This window comes from Myxocyprinus asiaticus, chromosome 39, assembly GCF_019703515.2.
Source record: "Myxocyprinus asiaticus isolate MX2 ecotype Aquarium Trade chromosome 39, UBuf_Myxa_2, whole genome shotgun sequence".
NCBI lineage: Eukaryota > Metazoa > Chordata > Actinopteri > Cypriniformes > Catostomidae > Myxocyprinus > Myxocyprinus asiaticus.
This window is the reverse complement of record NC_059382.1, coordinates 30067972-30094621: the sequence shown is the minus strand read 5'-3', so window position 1 is coordinate 30094621 and position 26650 is coordinate 30067972. Positions and strand designations below refer to the sequence as shown.

General features: G+C 37.4%; 1 protein-coding gene across 1 annotated transcript in view; it reads right to left on the bottom strand.

Annotated features, from left to right (window-relative positions):
• Positions 1-461: 461 nt before the first annotated feature.
• The window catches only part of LOC127430024 (forkhead box protein O1-A-like), a 61003-nt gene continuing 34814 nt past the window's right edge, over positions 462-26650 (bottom strand). The window contains exons 2-4 of the mRNA XM_051679433.1: positions 7552-7743; positions 5363-6582; positions 462-4724 (exon numbers count right to left, since the gene is read on the bottom strand). Coding sequence (XP_051535393.1) covers positions 4721-4724; positions 5363-6582; positions 7552-7743 — 1416 coding nt within the window. The 3' untranslated portion in view covers positions 462-4720. The remainder of the gene's footprint in view (positions 4725-5362; positions 6583-7551; positions 7744-26650) is intronic.

Here is a 26650-nt window from a genome sequence, read left to right as displayed (position 1 = left end):
AGATCCCCACAGCTTTTCACACGATTGCTTTCCACAAGACCATCTGGCTCAAGAAACCCCCGAGCAGATCACATCTCAGAGTAGAGGAGGAGCCAGAAAAGACCCGAAGCCTGAAGTGGGGTGACTGAGTTCATTGTGACTGAGAAGAGAAAGGTATTTCAGGCTGAACAGTGAATGTGCTCCACTTTTTAGAAACATTTATTAGGATTTATTGGTGAAAGTTCTCCAGCAGCTCCTTTAAAGGTGCCTCGAGTAATTTATTTATTCACCCTCATACTGTTTCAAACCTGTATGACTTTCTTTCTTCTGTGAAATACAATAGGAGACACAGTACCTTATTTGGGGGAACCATACTGTACATCTAGAGTTTTTGTGAAAATGTCAAAATCTCCCCATGTGCATTAGGTAAGAACCACCCCAAACCTTTCCAAGCACGCTTTTGAGTAAATAAAGAGAGACAGTCACTTTAGATTCGTCTTTATATAACATAATTTATATACACATGGCTTTTTACAGCAGCATCAAGAGCAAAACTAGTGCTATGGCCTCACATTTCACAAACTGTTTGCTCACAGCTGACAAACTAAAAGAATGAAGATACAATATACATACAGTATATGTCAGTATTGGCATTGTCAGAATAACATTGTCTTCAATCAGTTTCTCTTTTGTCTTCTCAACTATATAAACAAACTGCACCTTTAGTTATATCATCTTTTGATTGTGAATCAAATCATTTCTGTACATAAGTTAAGAAATGTAAAAGTTTGTTTCAAAATAGATCATCTTCACTTCCGTCTTCTCTCTCTAAGAGAACTCATTACATTTATGGAAAAAGTGCAATATCTTAATTTATAGTTTATAGTTTTTCAATAAAAATTGGTCCAAACCGAACAAGACATTTCCTCCAATTTTTTCCCCCAATTATCTCTCTCTCTCTCTCTCTCTCTCTATATATATATTTATATATATATATATATATATATATATATATATATATATATATATATTGTTTTTCTACAAGCTGCTGCTAAATACAAGGATAACAGTGTCAGTGTACAAAAAGCATTGCATGTAAATTATCTTCTACTCTCTAAATATACTTCATATTCATCAGAACTATGAACTAACAAGCGACGTTAAATCAACTCCACAGCTCTATAAAATATCAAATATCGCAAAATCGGTCAAATAATTATCATCAAAGTACACAGGTGACCCCATGGGTGGGGTCACCTGCAAAATTCACAAAGCAAATGTATGCCAGGTTTTGTGCATTATGGATATTAATGGTGGACACAGTCATTTTTGTAAAACCTACTGTATCTGTGTTGACTGAGACAGTGTGGGTCAGAGGTAAATGGATATTAAATTAATGACGTGAGATGTTTGTGAATTTAACAGATGTCTGGTAATTTGTCCACACTGAGAGCGAAAATGCTGCGTGATGCCACACGTTCACAGCCAATCAGAACATATTTGATTGTTTAATATGCCAATATGTGGTGCAGGATTTTGGATCAACTAAATTTTTACTGTGGGCGGGGCTATAACACCACAGGAATAAAACAGCTCCCTTTTTCTCAACCGTCTTGGTTCTGGAAGTATTTTTCTCATTCATTTTTTCCATAGGGATTTAAAAAAAAAAAAAAAAACCTGCTTCATAAAAGATTTATCACAACATTACAAACTTTGATTTGAAGCAAAAAATGTGTTTGAAAAAAACCCCCACAAAGACTGTGTACTTGATGTCATCCTGTGATGCATTGCGAATGACGTAAACTAATTAAAAATGATGGAAAAATTTTAAACTATTGATTTAAAAGCATTGATTATAAGGATAATATATAAGTAAATTGTAGTAAGTATTTTGAGAGTACAGGGAGACTGAATTATGTAATTCGAAGTGCTTCATTGGAGTGGGCGGTCACTGCAAAGCTCTTTTGGTGTGATTTGTTTGCCACCATTCTCTGATTGGTGGATTTTTCTTTTTCAGGATTATCGGTTGTGTAGTTTTTCACCAGGAATTTTTTTTTTCTCAAATTATGGCAAATCAAATATCGCGGACTAATGGCTTCAACCATTGATTAACAACCTCTGAGCTCACGGTAGATTCATCTTTAAACGTTAAGAAGTTATCATTAAAAATCTATTTGTCTATGGAAAAAATGAATAGGATTTTAACTTCTGGATCCAGACTGTTTTTGGACCAATGAGATTTGATTGTGGGCGGGGCTACCTAGCACAATGGCAAAGGAATAGAAACCAAACAACTGACAAAATGCCCTGTTGCTCATCGCAGCAAAGAAGGATAAAAACTCAGATTTACATGGAAGTGAGCTTTTATCGCATCATGCCTAGTTGGGACACATTGTAAGTGTCCCCAAATTATATATAAAAAAACTCTTTAATAACATTAATAATTTTAAAAAACTGTCCAATAGTCAGCACCTCACATATCTAAATCTACAAAGCATAAAAATGTCTTCAACATCTGTTTTATAACACTATTCAAGAAATCATTTTGAACAAAGTCTTTAATGAATTATCAATGATACTTTCACCCTGGTTCAATATACAGTACACTTGCCAGTTTGCAACGTTTAAATGTCTGCATATAGGTGCAAAATAACCAAATTTGTTGAAATCTGCAGTAAAGGGAGTGAGATATGCATGTGCAAATGAAAAAAAGGTCAAGAGAGTGAAAGATGGGTATACTTTGAGTTCAAGAGATGTTTCTGAGGCAGAACAAACTTGGAAAATCACCACAAAATTAGTACGTATACATCACAGTGCTTAAAATTTGTGAGAGAAGAGAAATTAAATAGAAATATAATAAAAGTGTAAATGATACACTGTGATATGATTCAATCACATCGCTTCTTCTTTAGCCTAATAAATAATGTTTTCAAAAACGCTCCACATTTTCTTAAAGGCAGAGGACTGTAGAATTACAACAGGAACAGATTCAATATGGTGGGGAATGCATAGGAGAGTCTTCTTGTGCTGTATTTCTGAACTACAATATCTGCCACTGTCACAAGGATCTAATGGCATTAGGGGCCCGGTGAGCAATACTTAAAGGGGTAGTTCACCCAAAAATGAATATACTGTCATCATTACTGTCATCATTCACCCTAATTTTGATCCAAACCCATATGACTTTCTTTTTGTCCATGGAACACTGTTTGGCAGTGTGTGAGTCTCAGTCACTCTCACTGCATTTTGTTTTTCTATACAATGAAAGAGAATGGCTACTGAGGCCAAAATTCTACCTATAATATACTTTTGATTTCAGCTGAAGAAAGAAAGTAATAAAGGTTTTGAACAACATTGGGTGAGTGCATGGTGACAGAATTCTAATTTTTGAGTAAACTGTCCTTTTAAACACAAATCCAACAATTTCTCAAAATGTCAAGGTTTCTTATTATGGAAATTTTCAGACTGAGATCTTCATAAAGTCTCAATCCTTTATTTCCCATTCAGCTCTTATATGGGCCACAATGTACTTTTTCAAAGTAGAAAAACACTAGTGAAATATTCTAAAAATTGAGTATTTGTTCTTTGAGGGCCCCAAAACTCTTCTGAAATACACTATACACAGCTTAATGTCAAACTGAAGCCAGTAATAAACAGCAATAACAATAATTCAGATAATACAAAAAGAAAGAAAACCCTCAATATTTCTACTTTATATGCCTTTGAAATATATATTTCATGTATTTACAAAAGATGTGGAAAGATGTATACAGTTCGAATGAGAAACACCCTTTTGTGTAAGACCACCAATATGTAAAATGTCAGATCCAGTTTGTACAAAACAACATTAAATCTGTTGCCCTGATTGTTGATATAATTGTGTAAACTCTCTGTACACCAATTTATAGTAACACGCTCTTTAGAAATGTAGTACATCTGCTCAATGTCACGTACACTGACTGACGTGACAGAAACAAGTGTTACGATATGCTGTGTGCGACGTAGTTCAACTAGTCTGTGAAAATTTCCCTAACTTTTTTTGAGATTGTGTTTGTTCAGGACCTTTTCTAAATTAATCTATTTACAGTTATTCCAGGTTTTCATCTACCACTGTTCCAGTTCTTCTTCACAATAAGGCCAGTCATGAAGTCTCCATGAAGCACAGCATGAACGCATTATAACTCTCAACATAAATTGCAGGGTAGCACTTTAAACTGATAACGCGACATTTAAAAGAGATCTATTAACATGCATGTCACTGTTCAATGAGTATCATATGTACTTTTGTGGTGCCAGGTGTTGAATTTGGTGGTTCTACTTTATCACAGTTTGCCTCTAATGTATGTGGCTGTAAAAACATTACAGAATATTTGTATGGACATTGGTTTATTTATGTGTTGCAGCAGCTGTAAGGGCCTCAGGTTGTCATTGTCCTGATTTGACCACTGGTTCTCTACAGTGAGAAAAAGGCAGCAAAATGAAGCTGGTCAATTTGGCTATGGCTCACAGGCACCTGGTTTGGCACTTGGTTTGAATTTAAGTCCCAACGTCGGAGGAAAAGTGTTCTTGTAAATTAGCTCCACATTGAGCCCATTTGCTTGGCAGTGTGAGGTTGTATTGCACCGCCTCTGCTAAAGAAGTAATAATTGAGGCTAAGTCCTTGACGAGAGATTCATGATAGTTTTGGATTGGTGTATACAGCTGCTCAGCATTGCTGTTCTCCAGTTGAGATGTGTAGATTTTACCTATAAAAACAAGAAGATATTGTAATGAAAAATTCAGTAGGTGTCTAGTAAATTCCCTGCTGGAAGGAGATCAGTAAGAATTACCATGCAGGACTAGGATGGATTATGTTGGTTTGGTGCTGGCCTAGCCAGTGGACCAGGCTTGCTGTTCACCAGCAAAGCTTAAAGTCACCAGCATGTTCTTTCTGGTGAAGCTAGTTAAGAGGCCTAATAGGCACATCAGCTCACCAGCATCCCATACTGGGAAGCAGCACCCAAAATACAACTTAAGTTGGTGACTATAGATTCTGGTCTTTTGAGCAGGGTTGTGGGAATAAAGATCTAAATTTTGAAGGCTTGCAAGTTATTGCTATTCGGTTTCTAAAACTTAAATGAATGCCATCTTTATTGGGTACCACAATGCTTGACTGACTCTGTAATTCAGTGTTTCTTAATCCTGGTCCTGGTGTACCTCCAGCGCAACACATTTTTTTTCTCCTTAACCTAACACAACAAATAAAACTCATCAGCTCTTTAGTAGAGGATCCATGACCTGAATTGGTTGTCAAATAAGAAAGACATTCAAAATGTGAAGTGTTGGAGTTACACCAGGATTCAAATTTGGAAAAACTGCTGTAACGAAAGGGAATAGTTCCTACCCAGACACCCAGCTGTGCGTGGTGGTCTTTACACTGTGAGGTGCAAAACCCTGTTGGGTGGCCATGGGGTCGAAGTTGAAGTCCAACGACTCTCCATCCATGAGCGTGTCGTGTAAGATGGACTCCACGTCGCATTCGAATCGCTCCACGGGCATCCCATCCAGATCGCTGGGCAGCTTCTCCAGGTGTTGCTGCTGCTGGTGTGGCATCAGCCCTGGGCTGCGGCCATATCCATTGCTGTTGACATTGCAGTAAGGTGGGAGCCCACCCCCAAGATGGGCAGTGCCACCATACTGCATCTGCATGGCTGTTTTGATGCTTTCTAGTCGTCCAGCAGCACCGCTGTGGCCAATGCTAGTCAAGGGATGCAGTGTCCGCCCATTCATCGCCACTGATGGGGGTCTTGCTTGTCTGTGCATGTTGTGCGGATGGGAGAGGGTGCGAGTGTGAGAAGCCCCACCTCCCATAAGTTCATTCCGGGCACTACTGTAAGGAGGCAGCATACATCCACTGCCTCCAATTGACTGGGAAACAACAGTGTCCACTGAGGGCATGAGCTCTCCAGGCTCCCCGTCAGATGTCAGAAGCTCCTTTAATAACCCTGCTGTGCAGTTAAACTGGCCCATGGATCCTGGACCAGGACCAAAGCTGGGCTTGGATTCTGGCAGAGGCTGCATTGGCATGGAGGACATGCTGCCCATTCCTGCCTGGCCATAGAGACATTTACGATAGTCTTGTTGGGTCTGCTGGTTGACCGCGGCTAGACCTGGGGAGTTGTAGGGGGAGTAACCAGGGCTGGCCTGCATGAGGGAGGAGGGCGAGGACTGGTTGGACCCTGACCCAGGCCCTCCTGCCGACCCCACTGATGGGTTCTTAGGTGAGAGCAAGTTGAGGTTATCTAGAAGGTCCTCCATGACATTTTCAGAGCCGCTGTGTCCCAGAGATCCAGCCATCTCAGACAGGCTGGGGAGGGTGGAGGTCATTTTGGCCCCTGAGCCAGGGCCTGGGTAGACCATGTGGACGTCAGAGTCGCCAAGTTCATCGTCAATGAAGGGCGAGAGACGCTCGCTCAGAGTGCTGGCATTGGAGCTGGTGCGAGGACGGAAAGCTGTCCAGGCGTCAAAGTCATCATTGCTGTGGGAGTTCGGACTGCCAGGCCACTTGCCATACTGAGAGCCAGGGCTTTCTGCACCCCCCTCAGGCCCACCCTGAAGAGCCAGCTATAAATATGGAAATGAATAGAACCAGTCGTGAGAAAAATACTTGTAAAAGTAACTATGTATACATAGTTAGAGTACAAACTGTTTATCAAAGAGATCACAGAATGGTCTGCTTTGCAGCTTTAAAGGACAAATTATACTTAAAGTTTTCACATGCTGGTGTGTCTTGCGAACAGTACGCAAGACGCAAATTTTGTCATCAGCACAGTATGCGTGGACTGTACATGTGAAGCCCAGTTTTTCTGGAAACAGTGTTTTCTAGTCGTGGTCAAAAGACTAAACTTTGAAAGGTTAGAGTGCTCAATTGTGCATGAGACGTAATAGCACACAGAGAACAGAAGTATACGCTAGGTGTGGGAACCAGCAGGTATCTGGCCATACAATATTTTAGTCATATCTCAGTTGCTATACTGTAACATTGCAATTCTCTACATTTAGTGTATTGCAATTGAAAATGTATCTATTGCAATCTTTTATTAATTTGTTTCTCATTCATCTTCATTGGACTTTGGTGCGCAACAAATGTTGAACTTCCTGCTTTACGTCATCTTAAAGCCAAAGAACTAGCATAGAGCATAGTCAGTAAAAAGAAAACATGAGCAAATAGTGTAAAATGGTTTCAGTGTGTTTATCATTACATGAAAACCATTGTAGTATAACTGTATGGAAGATCTGTTTGGACATCCTGCCAAATGAAACGCAAGTTACTATATAGACTTATATTCTTGGATGGTTCAGAGATTCCATTTTGGTCAAATGTTTGCTGAATGTTCGTTGACCTAATGCCGCAGTACACTTCGTCTTTGAGTCGAGTTGTGTTCTTTTGTCCCCCAAAAAACAGTATGGTAAAAACCATAACAAAAATATTGTTTCTTGGTGTTAGAATATTGTTTGACAGTGTTTATTGTAAGGTAAAATATTGTAATATATTGAAATAGAATTTTTTTTTTCTTTTTCTTTTTCTTTTACCTTTTTCTTTGCCGCTCGCCCTCTGCTCTTGGCAAACTTGCTGTTGTTGTCCATGGAGGCAGCTCGGCGTCGGGGTGACTTGCCACTCTTGCCGCCTTCAGGGTTGAGCATCCACCAAGAGCTCTTGCCCGTGCCCTCATTCTGCACACGGATAAACCTACTGTGCAGGGACAGGTTGTGTCTGATCGAGTTCTATGGGAAAGAGAGAGCAAGGGAAAAATTAGTGAGTGTTATGTTCGAAATTTGCCCTGTTCCCGTAAATTCCCCTCTGACGGTAAATCAGCAGAGTGCAAATACTCTCAGCAGCTGTTTTCTATTAAACACTGTCTTTTCTCTTCACCTCTGCTTTCTTCCACTCACCCTTCCCTTCACCTAGATCATTCTCCGTCATTAAAAGGAGACCCGAGGACAGTTTTCATTGAACATCAGCCATTCGTATAAACATATTCAAGTGAATATTTACAAATTGGTCTCAGATGTACATGGGATAAAATAAGAGAATCCCTTTTGATGTTTTATTGTGCATTATGGAAACATACAGTCATTTGCATGTTTTTGTAATGATTGATGCTCCGATTCCAAGTCTAATACTCAAGACTGAATTAAAAGACTTTCATCAATGACACAAACATTTTATCAGTGGTGTTTACAAAGGCAAGCATTACTATTATTATTGTATTTTGAACTTTTTGAACAAACCCCTACCCTTTGTTTTTGACTTGTCCCACTGTGTTTCTGCTATGGTTATGAATGATACCTTAAATCATGTGGCTTGTTGAGGAGAGGTGTGCTTTAACTTTTCTAAGCAATCTTAAAAATTTCTCCTGCTGGATGATAAAACGTGTGGAAAAAAATTCCACAGACTTACCTTTGAAGGAGGGACTCAAGCTATATCAAGGGACCATTATGTCAGAAAGATTTGGGTACTCTCTTTTGACTCTCTTTAAGCAACCACCTAGAAACACCCTAGCAACCACCTTAACAACCTAGCAACCACATATCACCATGCTAAAAACCACACAGAAGACATTAGCAACCACACAGCAGCACCCTGGCAAGCACCCACAACGCCATTAGCATCACGACGGCAACTTTTGCAGAGGCAAACAAAAAATAAGTCCACTATATGAGCTAAGCAATAAAGAGAAGTAGTCCTTATAGGAAAACAAATGGAAATCAGCAAAATAGTAGTATATATAAATACTGAGCCATTTGAATTTTCCTTTAGAAGTCATTCACAACAGCAGAACTGAGAAAGCAAAATAACATGGACAAATTCCATTTTTATTAACTACATGCTATGACTTCATTACATAGCAACAAATCACTTAAATAGCAACCTGTCTTAAAGACCAGTCAAAACAGCCTTTCTCTGCCTGTTTCTCTACTCAAGTCAATGAACAGTTGTGGAACTGGGGTCGATTTAGCCTTGTGTACTGTAAATGATGTCCATCTCTCCGCCGAATCCACATCCCCGTCTGGCAAACACAGGTAAACATTCAGCCTGGCATAGACACATTACCTACATTGTCATGGTGATCTAAATCATTAAGACCATTTTCCCTAGAGAGGAGGAAAATGGGGAATTTTTGAAATGCTGGGCTAATGCCTTCTGTGTCTAATTTAGAGTTGTTAATGGATAGTTCCAGGCTGTGATGGCAGCTTAAGATGGTCATTGTGGTTGTTTGTGAAGCAAAAAGCTTCATGAGGCACATGCAGAGGCACATGATGATTTTTTAATTTATTTTTAATATGGCCCATAAATCCTACAGTGGCTGTAAAGTTTCAGATATGGTCAGTTTGACATGTACTTGAGAAAAAGATATATATAAAAAAGATGCAAACGTTCAAAACAGAGGCAGAACACACTCTTAGTCTTGCATAGCCAGACTTTTAACTATCAGCTTAATGTCTGATCCACATTGCAACTTGCAACAAAAATAAACCCCTAAGACAGGAAAGAGCCATCGGACATGCAAAACTAGGGATGTCCCAATACCGTTTTTTTGAGAACGAGTATGAGTACCGATACTTCATTTTCGGTACTGCCAATACTGAGTCCGATACCTGTTTTTTTTTTATTTATTTTTTTAAACTCCATATCAACAGTTCATTTCAATTTTATCATCAAAATTGTGTATAAATAAATGAAAATATAACAATTAATTTTCAACATAATATTGTATTATTTTTTATCAAATGAAGTGCTTATATACGGAACCTCACAGCACAATCCAAAATACATCATTGTAGTTATATTTTGTCAAATAAAGTGCTGCATAACAGAGCATCACAGATGTTAGATACTGCTTAAGTATGATACAATTACTACTGATTTATTATTAGTATTAGTAGTAGTAGGAGTAGTAGTATTACAGTGAATATTACATAACTTTACAGTAGTGATATATTTCTGTCATAATCTTTTGCTATAAATGTATCTTTAATTTTGACAGAGCTTTTTTTTTTTTTTCAAGTGTTTCTGTGTTGTTTTGACCAAGGAGGTCTGACTTATAATGGCAGATTCCCACTCTGGAAAAGCCGGTCACTACGTGACTCAAAGTGATTATAAAACCGCAATAGGCTGCTATTTAATTAAATAAGTATGTACTCTGTATGTGCCTCACGCTACAACGTGAATTTGCACTCTGTTTACTGTCACCTGCTACAAACAGAGAGCGTGATGCTCATGACGGTGTTTTCCCTGTATGAGCCAAGGAGGAGCTTTAAAAGGTATGAGCACCCGGCGTTAGCACAACACTGTCTCCACACATTTACAAGCGCTCACATTTGAATTACATGCAAACTATATTTTTATCTAATTATAATCGCAGCTTTTGCAGTTAAATAATCTCACTAGGACATAACATGATTTTAATTTGTAAGTATTGGTATTGGGACATCCCTATGTAAAACACTGAGGGGTGGGTAATTCTCAAATCGCACATAACTCTAATGCTGTCTTCAAGTCTTTTTGGGAAGTTCCTACTTACTTTACGAGTTTGGAAGCCGTAATTATGAGGTGTTGTGTGTAAGTAATTTTGGCGAGAATACAATAGATGCAATGGGCAATTTAGTATGTTTCTCTCTGATCTTTTTGTCTTTCATTTGACCAATATCAATTAGCTTTCACAACGATTCTTTAATTGACATGCCTCCAACTTGAAATGTCAGGGCTAAAACTAAATCTAGAGTTTCCCACTGTACTTATCTTGTAAATATAACCATTGAAGCCATGGAGGGATACACAAGTATTCTCAATTACAGAATATCGTGCTAACTTGATGCTAACGCTACATTCAAGTCCGGTCAAAATTACTGTAATTACGAGAAAAAAACGTAGAGATTCTCAGAAATCATCAGATACAGTGGCAACGCTCATAACCCCAAATGGATATATGTGTGGATTTGTTTTGATGACATCAAAACATTAATTCTCCTATCTATGTTGTTGCAAAATGTTTAAAAACAAAGAATATTGCCATATTGGGTCTTTTTACATGACGTCACAACCTTCAAATCAGAGCTTTCATCAAATTTAGAGTTTACAACTTTTAAGTATGAGTTCTATGAAGAAGTTTGAATCTTGTAACTATGGTAATTACGACATGAAGTGAACGCACCATAAGCTACTAAAGATCCAATGCCATGAATCTCGCAAACGTTGGCAAATCCAGCAACTATTTATTTGTCTGAACAGTTTTGTCACTTATTGAACAGCGACGAAACTTAAAATATTACTTTGTTTTCCGACATACTAGGGGTGGACCATATGACCAAAATTGTATATATCAAGGTATATGATATTTTATATCATGGTAACGGTAGCCTTTCCAATTTTTTCTCTATTTTAAATGCAAAAATAATTTTTTTGTCCTGCTTTTGACTCGTTTCGGAGTTGTCCCGCATTCTGTGTGCCAATCTTTCTCCATGTTTGTTCGTCTCTCTCACTCTCATTCTCACGTGTAGCCAGGTGGAGCGTCGTGCTTACAGATATTTACATGCCGCCGCGATATACACAGATTAGAAAAATCTCTACCGGTTGACACTTTATACCTTTGCCACAATATATATCACCATACCGCCCAGCCCTGTATGACATACTAATAAAAGCCTGCCCTCAGACTCCCGAATATTCTGTAAAGTCAGCGAATCAGATTGGGGCTTGCGGTTTTGCAAAGCTCCTGCCATTTTTGTGTGCAATACACATTGGAATGTCCGTGAACAAGAATTATTGCCTTGTGGGCAGATATCAATGACCACTGTATACAATACAGCAACTGCATTGACAAAGAGAAGTAAATCCCAAAGTTGAATCAATCACAACTGAACACACAATCAAAAAGACTTTATGCAACATGAATCCAAAGGATAACTGTACGAATTGCAGTAGTGTCGCACCGCTAACTATAACACTATCCATCTGTCTCATATTTAAAAATTGTTCCCCCACATGCCAGGGCTGTAAACACTGCATCAATGCTTTACAACACAAGTTTGCATGTCATGTAAAAAGTCTCTATGGTCCAGCAATCTTGGCCAGTATGCAAACATATATACCGTGACAAATTTAACCACAACCACATCAGAGGAGGATTTGCTGATGGATATATGGAGAGGTTTTGGAGAATGGGAACCCTGAGGGTCTGGGGAATACCAAAGCAGAACATGGCATTCTGAGGGGGAAGAGTCTGTGCGTCTGGATGTGGCTAGGCCTTGGAAAGGGACAGGGACAGCTTCCTGATGAGTGTTATGAACATGTTTATGAACTAGTGGTTCTCTACCATTACCTAAGAACACTGACAAAATATAGCCATGAGGGTGTTCAAGAGCTGGGCGGTGTGACGGTATATTCTGTGCAATAGTAGAACTTTGACAATTGGTAGAGATTCTGCTATAATGTTTATACTGCTGTATAAAGCAATTTTAATACGCTGTCACCAATCAGAAAATCATAGAATCCTTTGCAAACTGTGTGTCACAGACAGGTGCTGTGTAGACCTTAAATTAAGCATATTAAATTGGGTGATTAGTGATTGAGTTTTGATGTGTTGTGTCGTGCTGCTAATACTTGCCGCATTAATATAGAATTCAGCTGATGTGGTGTTAAGTATATCAGTTATTTTACAACGGCTTTAAATGTGGCTTATACAAGTCTTTTGATTTTTTTATTTGTTATATCACCTTATGTGAAGCTGTTTTGTTTTTGTTTGTTTTTTTGCGAATGCCAAAAATATCAATTATTTGTTATGAATATTCTTACCTTTGGTTTGTGTCCAACAATTTCTTAGATTCCTTGACCTAACTGTTAACCATTTCTGTGAAGTGATTACCTGTTATATCCAAAAATATTCACTGTCCTGCATGTGAACCCTTAGAATGGCTTTGTTTTGGTAGCGCATGCTGAAAGGTCCTCTGCTTGAATAAGTTTAGTCTAGTTTTATTTGGTTTCGTTTCATTTAATTTCATTTCATTTAGATTTTTTACTTTTGTGTGGTTGTGTTAATTAATTTCATTCGTTTTTAGGTTTGTTTAGTTTTGATTGGTTTTGTAGTTTTGTTTAGTTTCTTTTGCTTTCGTTTACTTTCATCTAGCCTTGTTTGTTTTTGTTTGGTTTCGTCTAGTTTTTGTTTAGTTTTGTTTGGTTTTATTTAGTTTACTTTCATTTATTTTGGTTTAGATATTCATTTGGTTGCATTTACTTTCATTTAGATTAGTTTTGTTTGGTTGACTTTGTGGTTTTGCTGGGTTTCAGTGTAAATTTGTTTATTTATGTTTAGATAAAAAATGTTTTGGCTTTGTTTAGTTCTTTGAGTTTCGTTTAGGTTTATTGAGTTTAGCTTTATTTACTTTAGTTTGGTTGTGTTACGTTTCTTCTAGTTTCTTTCTAGTAACATTCATTTTAAAGGGTTTAATTCTGGATTATCGAAAAATAACAATTACTAAATGGTTATGTAATACATAAAGCTTTTTTAAGTTGAATTTCTAGTAAAATAACTATATTCGGATATTTACCGTTACCATGATATAAAATACTCATCGCATAATATACGATTTTGATCATACTGTCCACCCCTAGAGTGTCCATTTAGCCTGTTTGAAAGCCGTACTGTTCGTTTGTATCCTCTAAACAGCACGGGACAACTGAGCCACTCCAAACAGTGGTCAAATTTGTGAATGTCCCTAAAATGCAACCATCATAACAAATGGACAAAAATGACAAAGAGAACACAAATGATATCAAAGCACGGCCATCCTGGTCACAGGCTTCCTTCCCGAATTACACATTTTTAGCCTGTTTTGACAATAGTTGATGTATTTGTGGCGGAAGAACACAGGAACTTCGACATTCCAGTTAATCACTGTGTTCGAAGTTCAAGCGTAATCACAACTAGCCCTCTAATACCCTATCTCTTCTGGAAACACAAAAAGCGGGATGCCACAATGTCCCAATCCACATTCCTGTCTGTGGATACCAAACCCTGGCCATCATTCTTGTTGTGTGAAGATCCTGTAATCTCGGGTTCGCAACAATACTGCCATTCCACAGATACCACATCAATACACACAACTTTATATAAAATGGAGCAATTTCTGGAATGTTATAGTCAAGTAAATCTATCATTTGTGCAAATAAATCATATCTTATCATGACCTGCAGTGTGTATTTGTATGGTATATTGTGCTGTTGTGATGACAAGTCTATAACTGACATAAAAACAAAAATGAATTATGCAAAATGTAAAATTTTCATATAGTATTTTCCTTCAATCCGGTTGTCTCTTCGATATGACGAAGTGGTGCCACAAATACAATGATGGACAATAGATTCGAATTTACAATAGTAACCATTGTATGGTACGATTGTATGGTACTGCCAAATTACCGTAGTTCCCAACAGTCTCATAGAATGAGCGTTATTATAACTACTTTTTTGCAAACTGAGTTTTATGTACCATGTTCTACATTTCTGCACAGTTTCCTGCTGAAATGAACACTAGAGGTGCTACAACAACTGTGCATTTTATTCACTTCCACACGAATCACAACTACACACTTACTCCAACCATATTAGCTTCCGCAGTAGCTCACCTGATAGTGTGAAAGTGATACTCTGCACTCAGAAGTCTCCTGTTCAAGCCCAGCCAAGGACGCAAGCTCATACGTGAGATGAAAGTGTAATAGAAGCAACACAAAATGTTGTGGTTGCTTCAGAAATTGTGCTTTTAATGTTGCATTTGATTTTATTACACTATTGGTTAGGGTAAGGATGTCTGTTTATTTCACCTCTCAGTTGCTTTTACAACACTATTGGTTATATTAAGTTTAAAGTTTTAAGTTAGGGAGGTATGAGGTATTTTCATACCAAATGCATGAATGTAAATGTTTTTCAAATGAAAACCTCCATTTAATATTCTCCTTAAACCCCACCCCATTGCACTATGATACGAGTATGGTTATAATCGTAAACTTTTGTACCATGTATCCATATAAAAAAAATTTAAAAAAAGACACTGACAGTGATTCTCACAGACACTGATTTAAAGCACCTACAGCAGGAACAATGAAGAAAGTCAATAGCAAGAGCCAAACACCAGGAAGTGACCACATGAAAGAGGACTGTCACAGGAAGCCGGCCTCAGTTCCTGTCTTTCAGGAAGCAGTGGTTGTGTGTTTGAGCATGTAGAAAGGACTGTAATACCAGGCCACAGAGCCAGGCTGGGGGTGGAGAGAGAGAAAGAGAGGGAGAGAGAGAGCGAGAAAGCTTCCCTACTGCGCTCGTCCCCTCCACTAGCAGACTGTTTGGCACTACAGTCGGCCATAGTGATTCTCACTCCAGAGAGAATAATCAAAGCAGACCACACACATAGACCCAGAACAGTGCCAACCCCACTGCCCCCTTACATAATGGACACTTTAGACATTAAATGACAATTCCTATAAGTAACCCTTACAAAAAAATACTCTGGTGGCACCATGGTACACTACAGTGTAGGGCTGGGCGATATGGCTTCAGAAATTCTTTCAATATTTTTCAGCAAATTGACGATATTCAATATATATCTCGATAAATATGTTTTTGCTCTGAAATAGCATAAAAGTGTTTTCTTTTTTTCTTTTTTTTTTTTTTTAAGTCAGAGGGACCATCACTTCATCAAACGTTTTTTTTTTTTAAATTAACACAAGGGAAAATAAAATGTAATCATTTCCATTGATTTGCACGTTTATACTTATGTTTAACATTCAATCATATATGGAAGCTTAATTAAAATCGTATTTACCTTCATATATTTTTACTAAAACATTTTTATTTTTATTTTTATTTTTTTGTGAATGAACAACTTCACTTATTTTTTGGAAACCAGATGAATATTGCATAGTTCTAAATTATTACTGTGGAACCCAGTCAAGTTTATTATTATAATATAATACTGAATTATTATTATTTTCAGGATAAGATTTGTTAAAGATGAATTCGTATATTTCTGTCCTATTCACCCTAAACTGGGGTTTTTATTTTGACACTGCAAGTGCAGCCGTGTTTATTTCAACTTCACCATGAGCTTTTATTTTGAAATGGAAAGTGCAACGTTTGTTTGACAGTTACGAGTTTCACATCTTGTGAACCACAGGCAAACTCTCCTTTACTGCTCCGCGTTTGTAGATTTGTATAATAACTTTATAGGGGTTACTAATGTTTGGAATTGCGCAAATGCTTGAACAGGCAGTACTTCACAATGCAGGCGAACTGTGCTAAAAACACTAGCCCATGAGCCCCGCTAGGGCTGGGCGATAAAACGATCTTGATATTTATTGCGATAAAAAAAAAATCCACGGTATCGATGATAACTTTTGAGTCATTTTAGATACTTAGCCTATGTTCTACATCTAGACGATCAGGTGCGTGACGCTTTCTCGGGCTACATTTCCACTGGCGCGGAAGAAATCCACTCAAAGCCGCTCACAATGCAAGGGAACAGCTTGCTCTGCATCGCTGTCAATCCTACAATCCACTTTGCGGGTGTGGCGCTCGGCTTCCATATGAATGAATTGAAAATGCTAGTTCAACTTCGCTCACAACGTGCCAGTGGAAATGTAGGGTCGGACTGTATGAACTTGCTAAAGTTAGTAAAGTTTTTCCTTCTAAATTTAGCTTTATTAATCAGCGTGTGAGCCTTTAATAATGAACAATTCGATTTCTGTTCTAATTTTGTGAAAATTAATCAGATGTCATCTCTGGCATGGATGACAAGGAAAGACAATAAAATTACTAGTTGGTAGCCTAGTCTTTCTCACTTTAATAAATATATAAAAATGTTCCATTCAGGCTTTTAAGTTTTCTAAATGATCTCTTAGCAGGTACACCTGAACCCCCATACAGTATCATTCCTCAGTCACAAGGGCTTCTATGCCCCCATACTTGGGTATCTGAATGTAAAGAAATATATCATTTGAATGTAAAAATATTAAAACAAATACTGGACTGCTGTCATTATGCTTCAAAACGAACAAATGATCTTTAACATTCATATCCAACTACACTCAATTGATTAACTCTATAAAATATATTAATATTTTGGTAGAAGATTCCTCAGACCCCAATGCTTTGGCTGTCTCTGGGCCCCCAATGCAGTTTTGTAGAGACTATTTTAACTGTTTAGGATTACCTCCGCTAATGCACCTGTTGCTCTGTAGACACACTCTGCCTGTTTCACGTGGGTCAACTTTCTACAGGGAGAAGATGTCTTATTAACTGTAAGTATGTTAAATCAGTTGATGACATCACAGTTCTGCACACATTAGTGTGAAGTTGAAAATGGCAAGCTGAGAAAACAAACCACAAGTTAGAGAAGCCTCTGCGTCATTCAAGTCTCCTGTCTGGGAACTTTTTCTTTTTGCAGTCAATCACAACAGCGATGGTCATAAAACCTATACAAAACAGGCACTGTTTGCAGACATTGCTCGATGCGAGTGCCGTATACTGGTAATGCATCGATGTTTGATTATTTATTTACGCCGACATCACCCGAGGATAGATGTATCTGAAACTACACACACTCTCCCTTCTGTCTTTAAGGAACTCAGTGCTAGTTCGGACAGACATACAACAATAACAAGAGCGCTGGGAGTGTTCATTGCAAATTTATGTTGCCCTACTCCGTTGATTAAGATGTGGGATTTCTATGGTGTTATAATAGTGCCACAATTATGCGTGCCGTGTTTTGAGTGCATCATTTTTTTTATATTTTGAGCACGCAAAAAGGTATTTTGCATGCAGATTGGGCAGGAGGAGAAAGCAAAATTCACATTCAAATAAAATTTAATCAAGCTCAAAATAGATTTCCATTCGCTCAAAATGAATGTATCTTTGCAAGAAAATACATTGCTTTACAAAACACGTTCAAGAGCAAGCAAAATAACTTTTTGTGTGCTCAAAATATCATCTTGCATGTGCAGAATTGTGGCAAATATATAAATCCATAGATTTCCACGTATGATTAAAACACTCCTGTTGCAATACGACATCCATTCTCGTATTCATTTTAACAGTAAGGTTTTTCCTTCTATATTGCTGTACATGTTGAATATATGTTGAGTTGAGTATGAAATGCACTTTATGTTGATGCATGTAGCATAATTTCAGAGTTAGTAATTAGAGAAATTCTTTTTTTTTTTTTTTTTTTTTAAGAAAACTAATGAAATTTAACCATGGTTTTACTATAGTAATATTGTAGTAGCCATGACTGAAGTAACAATGACTGCTGTCACCATTGATTTCTTGGTAGAAAGTTGTGATACAATTAACCATTGTTTTACAACAGTAATACTGTAGTTTCCATATAGTAACCATGATTTTACTGTTGTATTGTAACCATGACAGTAACCATGTTAATTTTGTGGTTACTATGATTTTGCTAGAAATACCATGGTTAAACTATGGTTACTGTAGTAAAACCATGGTGATTTGTAGTGAGGGCAAATCTCTTGAAGTGTCTGTTACCAATTACAATATTTTTACTTTGGATTTGGCAGTAATATTTTTTTTCTGAACATAAATATCGAACTATATCAAAACCGTGCCGCTAAAACCGTGATGCGCTATAGGCCTTGTTGACCCCTCTCCAAACAAAGTTCTATTTTAGTCTCGTCACTCCAAATTACAGTGTGCCAGAAGCTGTGAGGCGTGTCAAGGTGTTGTCGGGCATATTGTAACCGGGCTTTTTTGTGGCATTGGTGCAGTAAAGGCTTCTTTCTGGCAACTCGACTATGCAGCTCATTTCTGTTCAAGTATCGTCGTATCGTGCTCCTTGAAACAACCACACCATCTTTTTCCAGAGCAGCCTGTATTTCTCCTGAGGTTACCTGTGGGTTTTTATTTGTATCCCGAACAATTCTTCTGGCAGTTGTGGCTGAAATCTTTCTTCGTCTACCTGACCTTGGCTTGGTATCAAGAGATCCCTGAATTTTCCACTTCTTAATAAGTGATTGAACAGTACTGACTGGCATTTTCAAGGCTTTGGATATCTTTTTATATCCTTTTCCATCTTTATAAAGTTCCATTACCTTGTTACGCAGGTCTTTTGACAGTTCTTTTCTGCTCCCCATGGCTCAGTATCTAGCCTGCTCAGTGCATCCACATGAGAGCTAACAAACTCATTGACTATTTATACACAGGCACTAATAGCAATTTAAAAAGCCATAGGTGTGGGAAATTAACCTTTAATTGCCATTTAAACCTGTGTGTGTCACCTTGTGTGTCACTATGTGATGATAAATGGCTTCATATGATCACTATCCTTAAATAAAAGACAGTTTTTTTGCATGATCAGTCATATTTTCAAAATCAATGCCAAAATTTCACAATTTCTGCCAGGGTATACAAACTTTTGAGCACAACTGTACATTAGTTTGTATGAATGTGTGTATGTGTCACTGCAAGCTCCACTGGCAGCTGGAGGTCATGTGTTCAGGGCAGTCCAAAGCCAAGGACACAGATTCCCATTTCTCCTTTCTTTAATCCCTCCCTCCAAGGAGCCTGAAAGGCCACAGTGTTCTCTCTCTCTCTCCCTCTCTCTCTCTCTCTCTCTCTCTTTCTCATTCCTTCTCTAAGCATCCAAGATTTACTAAAGACACTAGAGTTGGAATTGAGAAATGGTTCTTAATCAGAAACGGTTTCATTTAAAAAAGAAAAATACTGGAACCGAAAGATTTGTGAGTTTGCAGTCTGACTTGAATGAGATGAGAGGGAAAGACTGGGTGCTGCAAAATAATAGTTTTATACAGCATTGTGTTGTCCCCGCTGGTTGCACTTAACAACATACTGTATAGCCCAACCTGTGTAGACCGGTTTGTGAACGAATGACTCTTACAAGCCCATTGTTTTTAACGAAGCGGTTAAAACAACTTAAAAGTCAACCTCAAACTCAACAGACTAAGTGAATCAGTCGAAGGTGAAACTGAATTAACATCTGACTCACTTACTGAACCACAAGTCATTGCTGTCGATCATATCTGAATCAAAAATGAACCGAGAACTGTTACAGAGTTGATGGTGTACTTAAGATTTCTGAGACTTGTGTAACTTGTGACTGTTTGTTCACAACATTTCACAGAATTTTGTTGTATTAAATTGTACTTCAATAAAATAAAATAAAAACATTCAAATGTGTTAACAAAAGTAATTTTATTTTTGATAAGTGGGTCTATTTTTGTTTAGTAGTTAGGATACATTTTTAGGAGGGCGGTTCCCTCAAAAGTACTAAAAGAATTATTAATGGAATCGTTTCAAAACTGTAATCATTAAGAGACTGTAGCTACATCCGAACATACATACTTCCCTACCACATAGCATACCAAATATAGTATGCCAATGGAGTAGTATGTCTGAATTCTCAGTATTCATAAAAGAGTAAGCAAGGAATACCCGGATGACCTACTATTACCAAAAACGCCCCAATTTACTAAGATCTCACATAACAGGTGCTATTTTGCTTGTGCAATCTATGAAATTGCATGTACGTGCGTCATGGGCATTTTGCGGGTGATTTACTAAGAAAAATCGTCCAAATAACTACATGTGCAAATATGTTGGACACGCTCTCCAAAAGGAGGCTTTTGCATGTGGTACTTGCATCAAATGCAATTACAGTACAGCTCTCACTAAATATAATTTTATTTTTATTCAATATGGCATTTATATGTTTACTCATAGGATTGTATGATATCATCATAAAATCCCTGAAATTTAACAAGTGTAGGAGTAGTTGATGAGAATGCACATGACACTCTTCGCTTAAAATATTTGTAATTCACAAAGAAAATGCAATATTACGTACACGTTAAACCATCACACCACTGATGTATACTTAAATGAAATCTGAATTTCAAACCACTATTATCTTGAACATGGCAGAGTTAGCTGCGCACAAGAGGGACACGGGAAGCTGCACGATACAGAACTTGCGCTCCCTGCTCATTTCACGGGATCAAGACGAAACCTGTTCACCGTACAGCTGCGTATCGGCCTGCTTTGAGTACTGGAAAGAAACGGCACTTAAAATATTTCGTAATATTTCGGCAGTTAAAAACAATGTTTAAACCATTAAATTACGACCTAATTTGGGCATAAATTGTTAGTAGGCTTATAATATCATCAGATATTATATCGGGTTTTAAAATTATAAATTAATTAATATATCAATGAAGGGTGTTCTATGTATTATCTGTTCTCAAAATCACCTTTTTGTCTCAATGACAGCATGATGCAAAATCAGATTAATACCTGCCTTTCATTTGTATTAATTTGCTTTTGTAGTTTCCAATTCTGAAATGATTTTCAGGCTTGATAAATCACTTTGCGGGTGCAATTTGATTAACTTGCATCTAGACCGCCCTTATTATGTGCATTTGGAAGGACGCCTCTAAATTGCATATTCATTTCGGGGAAACACGCAAAAGCTTCTGAAGGACGCAATCTTCAAAAGACTATGTTAGTAGATCAGCTCGGACCTTTTTTTTAGCATGCTATCAAGTTTGCTCATGTTTTTATACATACAAACCTTTGGTAAATCATGGCATTAGAGCGCATCGACTGGACACTTTACTATCCCATTATGCTACTGGAGCTAAGACATCATGTTCAAAATGCTGGATTTAAAAAAAAAAAAACAATGGAGAACTGCGAGTCTGTAACTAGTTCAGTAAGTTTAACTATTGCTTAAATTGTGCTTTTTAAACAAAACCAGAGTAGATTATTTTGCAGTAGTTATTACATCATAGATTCGGGTCAATGGACAAATCCCACGTTCCCAGATAAAGTATGTCTGGAATCTATACATACTACTCACCTGCATAACTAAAGAACATAGTTTTTTTACAGGCCGAGAATTGCGTCCTTCATCAAATGCATTACATACTCTGACAGTACACCAATACAGATGCAGTTAATGGAATCAGAACTGGAATCGGTACGATTCTCACCCCTAAAAGACATCCGTTCATCTGAATCGTAGGCATGTATGACTTCCACATAAGAGCTAAAATGTCACATTGTTCTTTGTGCTTTAAAGCAAAAAACTCCCCAGGAAAAGCCGGTGAGTAGTGTGACTCAGATGTAGCCACATACAGTATGTGAGCTACATTACTGTATAAAACATCACTGGAGACATTCTCCAGCCAGCGATGTTCAGATGTCAGCTTGTGATTTTTCAGACCGAAAAATAACACGAACTGCAGGCAATTACGTTGATGAGATAACCTTGATCCTACGGGGACTTCAAAGAGGTTTCAAGCAGTCAAAGGGAAGAGTGGTGTCAAATGTCATTGTTTGAAGTGCGACACCTGCGCAGGTGAGAAGCAGAGGCCGAGAAGGCCTCGAAATATCCACGTATTCTTTAAAGGACAAAGTCCAACCTAATCCGAGGGTCTGATTATGCATTCGTTTTGAGCTCTGGGCTCGTGTCAGGTCATGTCTGGTGTACACAGCACTGCTGTCTGCTGACAGAGGGTAAGAATGTGTGAGTGTGGTTAGCAGGCGACGGAGAGAGCACCGAGACCTGTCATTAACTCATCACTAGCTCAGCAGGTCTCAAGCGTACTAAGTATAGCCCAAGCCCCAAAAGTGAAGCAATCAGGTGTAAATAAACCTAATCATTTCGACATGTTAACCCTGGAGAGAAGCAAGACACCAAGTCTGGATGGAGACAACCTGAGTTGTCTTAAGTCTTAAAATTACTAACTGCCTATCAGAATTTGTCATTACTTGATTTGGACGATAAGTTGTGGCTCTGATATTTGAGTAGACAAGCCACATTCAATCAAAGTTGTTATAAAACGCACCTGTAACAGCAAACAAAGTCCCTTTCAAGGCAAGTCAGTCCACTCGGCGGCCATCTTTGGAACGCTCCCATGCAGGCTGGGCAGCTGTTTACTTTGTATACAAGCAGCATAAAAGTACAGCTCCTATCTACTTGAATGGGGAAAGACCGAAATCCTCAAAACGGTAGGTCAAGATTATGATCAAAGAACATATTAAATATCAGTAGTAAAATCAGTCAACAATGTTATCATAATTGTGCTTCTTTAGCTTAGATCATGCTAAAAAACAAAAAATTTTCAGGCTGGTTCAGCTAATCCGCATGTGTTCTCGAGATAATTGACAGGCGACGTCTGTATCTAATAGGTGATTAGCTCTTTTACCTGTAAGTCAGGACTTCCTTTTCTACATCCATTTGATGTTGGGCATCCCAATTTCTCCCATTTATTTTAATCCAAGCAGTCCATTTTGGGCTAAACAGTCTTTGCCGCAAATCAGTTAAGTTCTGTATTAATGCCCTCATCATCTGCCCTCATCATTCATTCATCGACTGATCTTTGAATGATTGTTAAAGGAATATTCTGGATTCAATACAAGTAACAGTAAGCTCAGTTGACAGCATTTGTGGCATAATGTTGATTACCACAAAAATTAATTACGACTTGTCCCTCCTTTTCTTTAAAAAAAAGCAAAAATCAAGGTTATAGTAAGGCATACAATGGCCAGTTTTGTGAGGGTTTAAAGGCAGAAATTTGAAGCTTATAATTTTATAAAAACACATTAATTCTTCTTTTAAAACGTGTGCATTATTTGAGCTGTAAAGTTGTTTAAATCATCTTTTTACAGTCATTTTAGGGTATGTTGACATTAAATCATCAAGGCAACGAAGTTGTAAAATTGGCTAAAATTTTACACAGAAAAGATTTTAAGATTTGATCAGACTAAAAGCATGTTTGCATGCATATTGCATATGTCTTGTGAATATACTTTTAAAACAGTGAGTATTTTAACTTTAAAAAATTGGCCTCCATTCACTTCCTTTGTAGGTGCCTCACTGTAACCCAGATTTTTTATTTTTTTTATTTTTCTAAGAAAAGGAGGGGCAAGTCTAAATAAATTTTTGTGGTAATTAATATTATGCCACAAATGCTGTTAATTGAGCTTTACTTGTTTTGAACCCGGAATATACCTTTAAGTTGATTGGGAACCATACACAGCCTACAGTTACCATGGACTACATACTTGGTGGGTAAATTGTTTGTGATTAACATTATTAACATGTTTATTTATTAAACATTGGAGTTTTTTATCATGCCACTGTTGCTACCATTTTATAAAAGCAATCCACTTAACTCTGTTACCGTGGTAAAATCACTGTAAAGCACATTCTATTGTGGCTTAGTACTTTAATAAACACTACACTCAGTATATAATATTACATTATGCCTTTCAAGAGATGTCATGTCTCGTCACGACCGCTAATATGAACACGAGATGTGATGTCTTCACAAATAATGTAACTTTGTGGGTGGTGCTGCATTTGATGTCATGAAAACTTCCATAATATTCATTTGCTTCTGGTTTTTCGCCTCCGAACCAGACATGACACTATTTGATGACTACTTTCATCAGATTAGAAGTGCTCACTTTTTGAGTACACACTACATTGTGCCCATTTCTCATGAGGAAAGTTCAGTTATAAAAAAGTTAAATATTAGTCTTTTTTTTTTTTTTTTTTTTTTGTCATTGAAGACCTTAGTCAGGGTGGACACCATATTTAAAGAATTCTCTCATCATTTACTCACCCTCATGCCATCTGAAACTCAAATGACTTTCTTTCCTCTACGGAACACATACAAAGATATTTTGAAGGATGCATGAAGTCAGTGGGGTCACACTTCCAAGCTCCCAAAAAAAAAAAAAAAAAAAAGCAGCAAAAAGTTAATGCATATGACTCATGTGGTTTAATCCATGTCTTCTGAAGCAATACAATTGCTTTGGGTGAGAAAGAAACAAAAATGTAGGTCCTTAATTAACAATAAATCTTGACATCCGCAGTCTCCTTGGCTCATTCATGAAAGAAGCTCGTTCACACACTTCCACGTGCTTGACGCATACGCAGAGTGCTGTACAAAAACCAGACACAGTGTTACCAGGTTCGCAGATTTCACGCCAAGGTGGGCTATTTTGTAAATATGCGAGTTAAAATGATGAGTCGCAAGTTGAGTTTTTTTGAATACTTTTAAAATGTACCAGGGGAGCCACAGTGATAAACACTAGAAAATGAAAATGCAATGTCTTATTGATGTATAATGATACCGGGATTAAGGACCTTCCGACCACATGCAGTTTCAAAGAATCCCATTCTTGAAGCCTGCACTGTGTTCCAATTGGTACAGATGTCAAGATTTATCGACATCGAAGGACTTAAATTTTTGGTCTGTTTCTGACCAAAAGATGTTGTGTTGCTTTAAAAGACATGGATTAAACCACTCAAGTCGTATGAATTACTTTAACATAGAAAATCATTCTGTTTGTGTTTCATGCATAAGGCTCACTGTATGGACTGTACTTGTGTCCCCCAGAAAAAGGAAAAAAAAAAAAAAATCAGTTTGCGCTAAATTTGAGTTTGAATTTAAAAAAAGGTGCACTCAGTAAAATTTGGGTTTATGTTGCACTAACACTTAGCAGCATAAATGCAGCATCAGTCCTAAGTTACCGATGTCACAATAAAAATGAACTATTTACTGTTACCCAAGATTAATTTGATCTGCGAATGAAAGTGTCCAATTACATTATTATGATTATTGAGATGAGCAAGTAATATTTGGCTAGTCATGTGATCTCAACATAGCGGTACTCATCAATGTACACCTAGCACCTTATGTACAGTAGAATAAAGCAGTTTTTTTCTAACACTGATATGACTTCATCTCATGTAGCCTAAGAGCACATAACTTTAAACATATTTTTCAAAAATACTATTCCATTATTACATTTCTTTTTGTTCATTCAAAAACTACTTGATTAAGGTCTACACCAGAGCAATGGGGCTTTTTTATCCACTCCATATAAGTACCATTATACGAGCACTTCATATTGTAAATACTATTTTCAGTCTCTCTTAAGCTGAAAATTTCAGCTAAATTTGACTGCAAAAAGCGTAATGCATGATGTTCAATTAACCTCCTAATGTGAAGCCTCTTTATAACTTTTCATCTGTTCTTCAAGCAGATAAAACCTGCTTTCTGACTTTGCAGAAATGACTGACATATTAAGTAGGGATCAAGCTCTTGAGATTAGAACTGCGCATCAGCATGTATATTAGCGAGGTCAGGAAATCTTTGAAAGGAAAAGTGAATAATGGCTATACAGATGACCTTACTGAACATCCTGTCATCAAACGACGTGAATACATTCTGCCATAGCCATTCTGCAAAATCAAATGATTCTTTTTATGCAACCACATTTCATAAAGAAACATGAATGGAAATCCAACAACAATAATATCAGTGCCAAGTTCTGTCTATTTTAAAGTGATCATTCAGCTGTTTTTTTGGACAAAAGCCAGAGATGTATAAATCTGCATAGCGGTCTGTGCCAATATATTATAGGTACAAATGGGGTGCACGGTTTGCCTTTGTTCAGTGCAAGAATACAGTTGCACAGTTCATTATAAAGAGACTGGGACAGATGACACACACAAATACAGTACTGTGCAAAAGTGTTAGGCACAAAAACACTTGTCTTAAGATGGTTATTTATATCTTAAGCTTTAGTATG